General features: G+C 42.1%; 2 protein-coding genes across 2 annotated transcripts in view; both read left to right on the forward strand.

Annotated features, from left to right (window-relative positions):
• The window catches only part of RAD51AP1 (RAD51 associated protein 1), a 37,111-nt gene extending 30,744 nt beyond the window's left edge, over positions 1-6,367 (forward strand). Inside the window, exon 9 of the mRNA XM_059934419.1 lies at positions 6,301-6,367. Coding sequence (XP_059790402.1) covers positions 6,301-6,341 — 41 coding nt within the window. The 3' untranslated portion in view covers positions 6,342-6,367. The remainder of the gene's footprint in view (positions 1-6,300) is intronic.
• Positions 6,308-13,346, forward strand: part of DYRK4 (dual specificity tyrosine phosphorylation regulated kinase 4) — a 48,340-nt gene continuing 41,301 nt past the window's right edge. The window contains exons 1-2 of the mRNA XM_059934421.1: positions 6,308-6,394; positions 11,581-11,610. Of these exons, the coding sequence (XP_059790404.1) occupies positions 6,308-6,394; positions 11,581-11,610 (117 nt within the window). The remainder of the gene's footprint in view (positions 6,395-11,580; positions 11,611-13,346) is intronic.

A 13,346-nucleotide genomic window follows, 5' to 3' on the forward strand; every position in this document is an offset into this window, starting at 1 on the left:
TTGAAAGAACAGGGACAAGAGAATGGGAGCAGGAGGAAAAGAGATGTGTTTCTCCGGGCTGATGTGAAAGGTGGTTTGGGACGAGACCAGAGTCCAAGCCTTTCAGCTCAAGTCACAAAAAGGGCGGAAACAGTTTCTATAGCGACGGGAGGAGGGTGTGATCCTCCACCTGCACCCCGCAGTTACAGGTCCGAGGGGCAGCGCCCGCAGTCGGCGCAGACCCGATGCAGTTCCTCCCACCTCCCACCCCAAAGGGCACCAAGTAAGGGGGGGAAGCACGTCAGAGCATCGGGGCAATAAGGGTGGAAGGTGGGGCAGCACGAGAGTGACAGGGGACAGTGCAGAAAAGGAGAAGGGGTGTGGGCCCAAGGAGGGAAGGGCGGATGTGGGTGCGGAGAGGAGGCAAGTACCATTTCAGACTTCGCTCCAAGCAGCTGCATCCTCACAGCCCAACATTGTTATACTTATTATTTTTATTGTTGTTGTTATTGTTGTTAGTTTTATTTTCAGATCATAATATCAAAGCATGGCCTCATTATCTCCTTAATGACAAAGTACTCAAATTATAGACATGTCTCTAAGAAGCATGAATCCTCATTGCTGGATGTGATACCTGTAGACATCCCTTCTCTGACATGTATTTCTTAAGCTAAACACCTTAAATTTGCGCTATTTTAATTGCTTCCTTCTATAATTACTAACTTTTGTATTGTATAATGCTCTTCAAAGGTCAATCTCATTAACTCCTAAAATTTTGGGTGTGAGGAGAAATGTGTCTTAGAATTTTTATTCCCATTTTCTTTTTTTTTCTTTTCCTTTTTTTTTTTTTTTGAAGTGGACAATTTTTAAAGTCTTTATCGAATTTGTTGCAATATTGCTTCTGTTTTATGTTTTGGTTTTATGGCCACGAGGCATGTGAGATCTTAGCTCCCCACCAGCGATCAAACCCGCACCCCCTGCATCAGAAGGTAAAGTCTTAACCACTGGACTGCCAGGGAAGTCCCCCCATTTTCTTACTGAGAAAACTGAAGTGCCAAACACGAAGTGACTCGTCCAAGGCCTCCTAATTATCAACTGCTTTCTTCTGATCATGAGCTTCTTCCCTTGGCCCAAGTGTGTAGCCTTAGAAATCTGCACACCTACAGCCCTAAGCAATATACTCTTCCATTAGGATAATTTTGCATCACTGGCTTGGGCTGAGTGTGGGATGCGGAGAGATGGATTTTAGGGAACTCATAAGACCCATCCGGGGCTTCCCTGGTGGTGCAGTGGTTGAGAATCTGCCTGCCAATGCAGGGGACACGGGTTCGAGCCCTGGTCTGGGAAGATCCCACATGCCGCGGAGCAGCTGGGTCCGTGAGCCACAGTTACTGAGCCTGCGCGTCTGGAGCCTGTGCTCCGCAACAAGAGAGGCCGCAATAGTGAGAGGCCCGCGCACCGCGATGAAGAGTGGCCCCCGCTTGCCGCAACTAGAGAAAGCCCTCGCACAGAAACGAAGACCCAACACAGCCAAAATAAATAAATAAACAAATACTTAAAAAAAAAAAAAAAAAAAAAAAAGACCCATCCGGACGCTGTTTCCAGCCCTGACCCCGACAACTTGGGGCACAGAGCTTTCTTCTCCCTTTTTTTTTAATATTAATTGCACGTCTCATCCGACTTGGTCGCCAAAAACGGGTCTGCGACCCCAAGCCTTACGTCCACGAGGATCTGGCTGATCCCCACCTATTCCGAGCAGCCCACGGGCCTGCTGTACATCCCGGGCCACACTGTGGTGTCAGGTGGTACCTGCCACTCGAGGGTAATTCCCAGTCTTAGCAAAGTTTTTTTCTTAAAATAGGATGAACAGTGCAAAATTGGGGAATTTTTTTAAAAGTCTGTGGTTAATTTGTGGTGTTTGAAATGTCCATCAGGCAATTCAGGGCTTAAGTAACTTGTGGCCCCTCTGACTTTTAAATGACTGATGGTCAACAATCTTAACTCAAGCTTCACTGTTCAGGCTTAAAAGAAGACTTGGCAAAAGTGTGAAGTCATTTAAATAGAAAGTTCAAACTACAAAAGGACAATGTAAGTGTCCTCGGTTACCAGTCTTGCTTGAGGGGTTTAATCACCTACATGTGGTGGGTCCATAAAATCTAGGAGTTCTAAGGAATTCTCCAAACACGTATTCTGCCAAGTTGGTTCTGTGACTTAAGTCTGTTAATTCCTTTCTCTGTTTTGGTCCTTATCAAAGAGGATAGTGATAAACATGAAGGGAGCTTAGTGTGCCAGCCCCTTTCCATCTGCTGTTGTTGTCAGCTTCTGGGCTGGAATGCATGCATCTCGGCGTGTGGAGGACCAGTGCTGGGAGTCAGCGGTTTTAGCTGACCCTAGATCCAAAATGAGTGTGTTTTAACAGTGAAAAACAACGAATACTAGTCTAGGCTGCTTTAATAGAAAATCAGTGACCAGGTGACGGAGTGCAGAGTTCTGGCCGCCTAACAGAATCTAGACTCTAGAAAACTGTAGCCATTTTAAGAGAGGTCGTAAAAAAATTAGAAAATAGAGAGGGACCACCGCAATCCAGGCTTTCTCCTTCACACTCAGATGCTCCATCATATGAGGAGGGATTTGAAAGAAAACCACAGGGATGCCTGGAGACGAGCAGGTAGAAGAGAGGGTGAAAGATGTTGTCTGAGGTCATTTCCTCTAGTCAGCATTGATGGAGCCCCAACCGCATGTAAATTAACAGCTCGGTGTGAAATGGGTTGCCTGGAAAAAAACAGTAAGTTCTGTCCCAGAAATAGTCAAGCAGAGATGAATGATTACCGGGGACACTCTTGAGAAGATTCCCAGCCAGGGGTGGGAGAATGGGGGAGATGCCCTCTAAAACTCTTCCAGCTCTTAAGAATCTGTGAGTCTGTGGACCATGAAGAGTTTCAGGGATAATTGCACAGGGGCCGAGGAGTTCTCTTTGGCAGAGACGTGTTAAGTACATCATCTCCTGTTCACAGAAATGCAGAGGGAGTCCCTGCAAGTTGTATATTGCCACAATTTCTGCCCGAAAGGTGGTCCCCGGGCATAAAGATCAAGCTACTGGCAAGTGCAGTAGAAATACTGAAATCACAATAGGTGAATCTCAAAAGATGTATTTCCTTTCCCGGCTTTGAAGTTCTATATTATGTATAGAGTACTGTGCTTGCCGTAGTGTGGTACCACTGTTTATGGTCTGTCTTGCCCACCAGATTTTGAACTCCTTAAAAGCAAGGATCCTGTTTTATTATCTCTGAATCCCCCACGCTTAGCACAAGTACCTGGCACACGGTGGTCTGAACATTTTGGATGAATTGACCTAAACTATCTTAGATATCTCTCCTTTTGGCAAATTTGTACCAAGAGGTTTCAAATACAAGTCCCTGCTCTTGCCCCCATGAGGAATATAAAAAATGAAATGAAATAAAATAAAGTATAAAATAAAATAAAATAAAATCTCACCATTCCTGTCCCCCAGGAGATCGGCAAGATAAAGATATACACGTGTAAGATAACACTAATGGTGTTGACCAAGTGAGAAAATGATCTCCACAGACAAAAGTGTTGAAATCCAGAGGAAGGAGATGGGTATGGGCTGTAGAGGTAGGAAAACTCTGATCTGTGTGTAAAATAATAGGAATTTAAAATTTGTGGTTTCAGTTCTCAAAGCAATATTCACTCTGGCTCTAGCTTTAAACCTTCAGGCAACAGGTATAAACAAGATATATAATGTATTTTAATTCTTTTCCTACATAGCTCGCCACATATTTGAAGGATAAAAAGTGGCATTTGGGAAGCTTTAAGGATGGATTAAGTGCGATGGGTTAAGTGGAAGCCAGGTTGGATGCATTAAGAAAGGCACAAAATGATCTTTGATAACCACAGCATTATCCAAAGGGGGGAAATTAGGGAATAAGTCACAGCAGAACTTCCCCCCACCCCAATATTTAATAGAGTTAGAATCAAAGCGGCTTAGAACTGGAAGGCACGTTAGAGTTCATCGAGCCCTCTTTAGTCATCTTACTGATGGGGAAACTGAGAAGAGCCACATCTGTGGATGCAGAGCCCGCGAATACGGAGGGCTGACTGGACTATGCCATTCGATGTAAGAGACTTGAGCATCCCTGGATTTTGGTGTCCTTGGGGTTCCTGGAACCAGTCCCCCGTGGATACGAGGGAGACTGTTTAGAGAAGACAAGTGATCTGCTCAAAATCTATGTGGGGCAGCACGGAGACCAGACTCCAGGGTTCCTAGCTTTTCCTTCAAGTCTTCGGTTCTCTTCACCTACAGAGCCACCAAAGCTGAGCCGAGGAAAGAGCTCCGGTTGCTTGGAAAGACACACGTTGACTTCGATTGTCTTCCACATCCCCGTGAAGTAGGTGGAAGGAGCGCTGGGTACCGACCCTTGGCAGGAAAAATCATATTCATTCCTCCCCAGCGTTTGGATTTTACAAACCCCACATCGAATTGATGGCCTAAATCCTACCAGTTCTGTTTCCCAAATGATCCCCAAGTTGTACCCTGTCTTCACTCTCATGGTCTTGGTTGAAGCCCTTGTCCTGGACCAATTCTTGGAATTGTGGCAGCTTATGTCATGCCTACAGCCTGGTCAACATGTAGTTAACTTCTTCCACCTGGTGGAGGTTTCAGTATCTATAAGACAGCTCACAGGATATGGCTCAGAATATTATCTGTAGCCCTTAAGAAGGAACTAAAGGTCCTTGACTATGCTTAATGACTATATTATTATTTGGTCTCCTTTGATGTTTTCCTCTGTTTCTGCATTTTCTCACTTCTCTGATTAAACTTATTCTTTGGCTAAATGTTTTCCACAGACAAAAGGCAAGCTGAGGGCATGGGGCGGGGTGGGGAAGGACCATAGGCTCCGTTTCACCTCTAGCACTGCATTGATCGCTGGCATCGTCAGGACCCATTTCCACGTATCCCCACTCTTTGATAATGAGCTCTCCTTGAGAGCACAGGCCTTGTCTTGTTTATCAAAGAAATTATCTCAGCAAATGCTTGTAGGAAGGAAGGAAGAAATGAAGCTATGATCATTTGCAGTGACTATTACTTTTAATTTGCTTTTGCATGGGATTTTTTTCATTTTAGTGTGTGTGTCTGTGAAAATGAACATTCCCACTAACCATTCCCAGTCCCAGTCCTCTGAGGTAACTGCTTTTTACAGTTTATTTTTTCTAGACCCTTCAATATGCTGTATTGTATGGAAACATCTTGTTTTCTTAGATATGGAATCACCTTCTACGTATTGTTCTACTCTTTTTACTTAATATATTATGGGCATACCGATGATCTACCTCATTTTTTAAACGATTGCATCATGTTCCATAATACATATGTGCCATTTTTTTTTAAAAACTTCTCGTGATACATCGACAAGTTATGATTTTTCAATAGTAGGCTGCAGTAACCATTGGTGAGATTTGTCTTCAATCCTCTGAATGACTTCACAGTTGTGATGCTGTCACCACTTATTAACTTGTCCCCAAGAACCTATGGATGGAGTGATTTGCAGAAGCTGTGATAACATTTGCTTTGGTCCCTGTTCTGTTCCTATTTTGTGGATTCTTAACTCCTTTGGCTCTTGATAGGGTGAGGGTCTGAAAGGGGGGCTTCCAAGGAACAGAGTGGAGTCTCAGCAGTGGTCTTCTGACGGAACAGGAGAGTGACAGTGGCATGAGAGCCCTCTAAGACTTGACCTTCCACTTCCCCAAATCACCACTTTAACTAGATTCCGTAAACTTACGGGAGTCAGCTTTTCACCTTGCCGTGAGTTGATTATTCACGGAGGTGTGCTCTGAAGGAAGAAGGTGAAAACATAGCCAGATGAGATCCAGAAAAAGCATTTCTACCAATTGTCCCCTTTTCTTTTTCTAGAGGCTTTAAGCTACCAGGTGACCAGTCGATGCATGTTTTAGGGGGAAGATACTTGTGAGAAGAGAATGGTTTGCCCTGCAGTCAGTGGACAGAAGTGGGGCTTTCTGTTCCGTGTCCTAAGCTGCTAACCTCCTCACTAGTTCCTTGCCCACCCTTGACTCCTGTGTCCCTCTGCCCTGAGCCCATGAGAACTGATGCCCAGGCGTCCCCTCTCCCAATCCCATCAGCCACCAGAAGGGAGACAGGAGGAGCAGTGGCGCCTTGGCCATGCTCGTAGACCTGCCACCTTTTCTTCTCCAAGCCTGCCCTGCCTTCTTCCTATCCCGGGTGGGGACCATTACTTATATTTTGCTCTGAACACCAGTTTACGTTTCACTCTCCTTCTGCAGCACTGAAATGGATGCTAAAAACCCAAGGAAATGCAGTTTGACATCCTTCCCGATTTTGAAAGCAAGAAAGAAACAAAATCTCACCTCCGTGAAGGTAAGGATCCTTGAATGTCATTTGGGGAAGAGAGGTTTTATCATGAGGTCTTGGGGACCCAGGACGCAGTGGGATTGCTGTGCCCCAGGCATCTTTGACGACAGGGTGAGGGGAAGGGGCAGAACCAGGTCTGGGTGGGCTTGAGGGAAAACCAGTTAGAGGGCCAGGGTGTAGTTTCTTGAACTTGAGGACTGCAAGGTCGTCTAACAGGTGACTTGCATGTGAGGAGTCCTCGGCTAATGTATCTTCCACAGCACCTTTTATTCTATCCTGTGTATCTGGGCTCAATACCAGAAGTGTCCTGGAAAGGTTTCGATCAAGTATCCAAGAACATTTCCAGAAACATTTCTGTTTCTTTTTTTCTAACACGGACACGGTGTTTTTCTTTTTACTCTGCCTCAAAAACTAGCAAAATGCCATGGCACTGAAGGTAATATTGTGATGCGGTGACGTTGTGACTACCAACTATCAGGTCAACTTCTAAATCAGCTGTATTTTTTAATCTAATGCCTTCAGTATGGATTTCGTAACCATCACTAAAGGTCATATTGTCTGGGATCTTTGTTCTGAAAAATTTGCAACCAACTTTAGCCCAGAGCATTCAGGTTTGACTTTCTGAATCCTGCCTGCATCACTGAGTGGGTGGACCAGAGTCCAGCAGCCTACCCAAGGCCTGGTGAAATTCTCCTCCCCATAGGTCACTCACTACCTCCTTATTACTTTAAGGTCACCTCCTCCAAGCAGTTTTCTGGATTTAAACCTGGCATTCTCCCCCCTCAGGATTATAACTCATAAAACTATACCCTAATGCAAAGTCCATTGTTCCCCGTCCCTATCCCTGCTCTTACCACATACGACAAAAAACAGTTTGCAATTTATAGATTTGCAAAAATGCATGAATGTCTAAAACATTTCCTTTGATAAAACAAAAATTAATCTAAAATATTTGAAATAGTAAATCTACAGCAAAACATGATAATGTAATAAAGATAACATTCTGTTCAAATTTTAAAATATTATGCAAACCGAATGGTCTTGGTCTGATTTTACTTTGGCAAAATCGTCACAAGTTTTGCAATTTACATTTTTTGTTTTAGCTCCTTGAACTCACCTTTACTGAGTGTTTAGATGACTCTCACAGGAACCTTAAAGTCCAGTACTATTATTATCCCCATTTTACAGATGGAGAAACTGAGATTCAGGTGAAGTTAACTAGCCCATGGCCATAAACGAGTGAGTGGAGGACAGAATACAAACCCATATTCTTTTTTTTTTTTTTAATTAATTAATTTATTTATTTATTTTTGGCTGTGTTGGGTCTTCGTTTCTGTGCGAGGGCTTTCTCTAGTTGCAGTGAGTGGGGGCCACTCTTCATCGCTGTGCGCAGGCCTCTCACTGTCGCGGCTTCTCTTGTTGCGGAGCACAAGCTCCAGACACGCAGGCTCAGTAGTTGTGGCGCACGGGCTTTGTTGCTCCGCGGCATGTGAGATCTTCCCAGACCAGGGCTAGAACCCGTGTCCCCTGCATTGGCAGGCAGATTCTCAACCATTGCGCCACCAGGGAAGCCCCCAAACCCATATCCTTAACCAGTCTGTCCCATGCCTCTCTGTTGAGTAATGCCAACTTTGTGATGTGTTCCTTCACATATTTATTTAAATTAATTTTAAGGAAAGAAAATTCTGCTGCAGTTTCAATCAAAAATAACATTTAAAAAAAAAAAACAAAAAAAAAAAAAAAAAAAAAAATAACATTTAAAAATCACATTCAAGATAAATTCATGTATGTTGTAATTTGCCAATCCACAAATTGACGGTATCATTAAAAAATACTATTTAAACTTATAACTATTGTCTTTACATTGGTGATTATTCTGATGGGCCCTAAATAAATGTCTTTTCACCATCTGTTCATTTTCCCCAGTGGAATTCTCATCCAGTTGAATCTATTCTATTCAACTTAGGGAAATGCAAACAAATCAATAACTGTCTTCAGTGCATGAAATTAATGGGAGGATGAAAATAATTAGAATCTCTTCACTTGAAAAAACAAATACTGTTTGTATTCACTCTTCACTGAGGATGAGAGAGCTATGGATCTCAGCCTAACAGCACCCCAAACAAGTGTTGAAAAAAAAGTTTATATATTTAAATAAATTAATAATAATTTATATTTATTTCATGACATTTAGTATTGTGTTATAAAGGTAATGTTTATAATAATAATTAAATATTTAAGTATTTTAAATGTGGATCTTGAGAGTACTTCAGCTAAGGGAGTTTTTAAAATGTGATTTTTAATAATTGATTTTAGACAATGTTGGGGGGAGGGATAAATCAGGAGCTTGGAATGACCATACACACACTACTGTATATAAGACAGATAACCAACAAGGACCTACTGTATAGCACAGGGAGCTCTACTCAATATTCTGTGCTAACCTGTATGAGAAGAGAATATGAAAAAGAATGAATATATGTATCTGTGTAACAGAATCACTTTACTGTACACCTGAAACTAACACAACATTGTAAATCAACTACACTCCAATAACATTTTTTTAAAAAATTGATTTCATCTGGCTTTGAGAAACAGGTGGCCCTCTAGATAGTAATATATGATTCTTTTAAAAATACGCCCATTCATTTGACTACAGTGTGGTAAAATAGTAAAGAGCCATCTGCTGCTGAGAGATCTTTGCAGAGAGTCCCGTGTCTTTGGTACCGTCCTTTCAGCTTAGCTGGCAAAGGTCGCAGAACTCTCACAGTGCCTCTCGATAACACAGGGTCCCTGTGCCCTTCGGGAAAATGCTCTTGGGTTATAGTTTATTCTGACTGCTGGAGGGGGCTCATACCCTCTCTGGGCCTCAGCTAGGAAGCTGGAGGCTGTTTGGCTCTTCTGCAACTCTGTTCAAAGAAAACAGCCTTGCAGCCACTTCTGGGACTGGAGGAGACCCAGAACTCCAGGGTCTCAGGTGAGGCCATCCCAGGCGACAAACTTGGGAGAGGGCTGGGCAAGGGAGCTCTGCTAACTTTGGATACTTCTTTACAATTTCCCTGACAGTTAATGAGTAGGTGCCACAAAGTATCCCCACAAGTGTGCCAAAGACACATTTTCTATTTTGAGTATTGGGAGAGCAGGCACTTGTTCTTTCTCTTCCATCCTTTAAATCATTCAACTGGTGAATACCACCTCCCTAGACAGGTCTTCCCTCACCACCCTTTCTAATTACGTTATGTATTTGCTTGTTTACTTGTTTGTGGTCTGCCTCATCCTCTAGAACAGCATTGTCCAATAGGGCAGCCACTGGCCACATGAGGCTATAGAGCCCTTGATATGGACTACTTCGAAATGAGGTGCGCTGTACCTGAAAAATACACACCAGGTTTCAAAGACTTGGTGTAAGAAATGAATGTGAAATACCTTATTGATAATTTCTTATAATTGGGTGAATTTTATGTTAATTAATACCTTGGTAACATTGTAAAGATTTTATATTGATTACATGTTCAAATAGTATTCTGAGTGTATTGTGTTAGATAAAATATATTATTAAAATTAATTTCACCTTTTTTTTTTTTTTTACTTTTAAAATGTGGCTACTAGAAAATTTAAAATTTCACACATGGCTTGCATTTTATTTTTTTGGATTGTGCCACTCTTGAATGGAAGCTCCGTAACAGAAAAGATATTCTTGGTCTGGGACTTCCCTGGTTGTCCAGTGGTTAAGAATCCGCCTGCCAATGCAGGGGACATGGGTTCAATCCCTGGTCCAGGAAGATCCCACATGCCGTGGAGAAACTAAGCCAATGTGCCACAACTACTGAGCCCACACGCCACAACTACTGAAGCCCACGTGCTCTAGGGCCCAGGGGCGACAACTACTGAGCCCGCGTGCTGCAACTACTGAAGCCCGTGCGCCTAAAGCCCTTGCTCCGCAACAAGAGAAGCCACCACAATGAGAAGCCCACACGCCGCAACGAAGAGTAGCCCCTGCTTGCTGCAACTAGAGAAAGCCCGCATGCAGCAATGAACACCCAGTGCAGATAAAAGTAAATTAATTAATCAATTTAAAAAAGAAAGATATTCTTGGTCTGGTTCGGTGCTGAATCCCCAGAACCTTGGACAGTGCCTGACACAGATTAACACTTAATGTGTAGTTGTGGAACAGAAATCAGGAAAATATTTATTCAGATATTTATTGAGTGCCTGCTTATCTCAAGCATTGTTCTAGGTGCTGGGGTTACAGTGGAGAACAAAACAGACAAAAACCAAAAAACAAACTTCTCATGCGGCTTCAAATTGGGATTCTTTGTAGAAAGGCCAGATGGTCTGGTCGAATAGTGAGAATGGTAATGACCAGCTCTCATCTTCCTCATTGGTAAAGAGATGAGGCTGAACTATATCAGTGATTCTCAACCTTGGTCATATATTTAAAATCATCGGGGAGATTTTAAAGACCACTGAAATCAGAATCTGCAGGGGTCACGGACAATTATTTTTTAACGTTCTTTTCTATCATGTGGGGACTGATGTCCATTTAAATCTATGAGACCCTTGTAGATTAAGTCTCTAACTGTTTGCTGGTTGTGACACTGGAATAGTTATTCCTACATCTCCTGATTACGGTGGGATTAAGTGAGATAAGAGAAGTTGAGCTTGCTGGCTGGCAGATATTTAAGCCCAATAAACACTGGCTGCTTTTACCTTCTTTCCTTCCCTCTATTTACTAGAAAGGGGTTTCCCATAGGAGACAGGCTTATTAATGCATCTCCCCCAGTAGAAGAGGGTACCTGAAGGCCATGCATCGCTCTCATTTCTGCATCTCATCAGTACTCCATAGGAAAAACATAAAATCTGACCATTTGGTATTGCAAAGGAATTGAATCCACAGTCAGTTATAACTGTAGAGAGAATGAAAAGCAGAAACTTCATTTACCAGTATTGTCTAAGTTTTGGTGTGATATACTATTATCTATGGAATGAATTCAGCTCTTAAATGCAAATGGAAGGCTCTGGCTAGAAGAATTTATAATGATCACAGAACTAAAATATTAAAACATTTTGAGCCAATGTAGAATTGGTGGCTCAATGAAAAATCGGCATATAATGCAATATAATCTCTATGTTTGGGTGGATTTGGGGTTCTGAAGGAGAGCGCTTACATGCTTTTTCCCATTTTCTCCTAGAGCCCCACTCTTCCTTCTGAGATCTACATAGTAAGTACCAGTTCCTTTGTTCTGCATTCCCGTCTGTGCTCTCAATTTGGAGGGAGAGGAAGACAGAGACTTGAGTTTACCTTCCGCTGGTGTGACAAGGACCTGGGGCAAGCAGGCATGGGGGCATGTCTCTGGGTACCAGAATTAATCAGAGCGAGTAGATAACTCCTGTTGAAAGTTTCTTCAGGCCGTGAAAATTAGAGTCCGTCTGTTTGACATTGGAGGTGGGATGAGGCCATGTTAGAAATACAGCCCCCACCCCTATATGTGTTTAGTTTTCTACATTTGCTCCTTTCAGCAACATTGAGGGCGTCAGCACCCTCATTTTACAGAGGAGGAAACTGAGACCCAAAGAGTTTCAGCAAGTTACCTAATAAAGTAATTCTTCTAATAAAGGCTGAAATCAGAATTCAGATTTTATTCTGTAGTTCATTCATGCTTTTAAAAGTTTTTTTTATCATTAAATGTTGAGTGTATATAAAAGAATATTTAAGGATATGTGTAAGGTGGAAAGAATAATAATACAACGGGCACCCTTGTGTGTATCCAACACAGTTTAAGAAAGACGGCCCCTGTGTGTGCCTCCCCCTCTTATTTCACCCTGTTCATTGACCCCTCTGAGATAACCACTCTCTTGAGTTTTACATTTATTATTCCATTGTTTTTCTAAAACTCTTAAAGCATGTATTGTTTAATTTTGCATGTTTTTGTTTTTTATATATATAGACTCATACTGTTCAGTTTTTTGTTGTAGCTCACTTTGTATGCTCAGTACTAAGCTAGCATACATTGTACAGCATTTGGCTGGCTTTCACTTGGATTGATCAGGCCTCCACGCTGACTGATCAGTGCCTGTGCCCTTTAGATACTGTGAATTATCACCACTGTTCTCGGGAACATGTTTATGAATCAATTTCACTGCCATATTCAATTGTATGGGTGTTTCACACTTCCTATCCGTTTTACAGTTGATACACGTGTGGTTTTTCCCTTGTGTTTTTCCCCTTAAAAATGGTGCATGTCTCCTGGTGCATACGTGCAGGGGTTTCTAGAGTGTGCACTAAGGAGGGGATTGCTGGGTACCAGGGTATGTGAATGCCTAGCCTTACCAGAAGATGCCAGCTGTTTTCTACAACATTGGTATCAGTGCACTTTGCCCCCAGCAGGATATATGAGTTCCAGTTGGTCCACATCCGTTTCACCACTTGATATTGTGTAGCTTCTTATTTTGCCAATTTAGTAGACGCGTGACAATATTTTCTTGTATTTTAATTTGCATGTTGATGATTAATAATGAGATTGAACCTCTTTTCATGTGTGTTGGCCATTTGTGTTTCCTCTTCTGTGGAGTGCCTGGCCATGCCTGTTTTCGCTTAAATTTTTCTTTTGTGTTGTCTTTTTCTTACTGATTTGTAGCATATTTATATATTATATAAAACAGGTACATAAAATAGAAATAATATGTTCATATATTTATTGACAAATAAATGTAAACTATTCAAAGTATTTACTAATCCTTTGCCAGTTAAATGTGCAGCCGGTACCTTCTGCAGGTTGTTGACTTACCTGTGTTTTACATACTTTATTTTTTAGAGCAGTTCTACTCACCCCCCACAGCTTCTCCTGTTATTAACGTCTTGCATTAGTGTACAGTTGTTACAATTGGTGGACCAATATTGATATGTTATTGTTAACTAAAGTCTATAGTTTACATTAGGGTTCACTCTTTGTGTTGT

Source organism: Balaenoptera ricei, chromosome 10 (genome assembly GCF_028023285.1).
Source record: "Balaenoptera ricei isolate mBalRic1 chromosome 10, mBalRic1.hap2, whole genome shotgun sequence".
In the NCBI taxonomy this organism is placed as follows: Eukaryota; Metazoa; Chordata; class Mammalia; order Artiodactyla; family Balaenopteridae; genus Balaenoptera; species Balaenoptera ricei.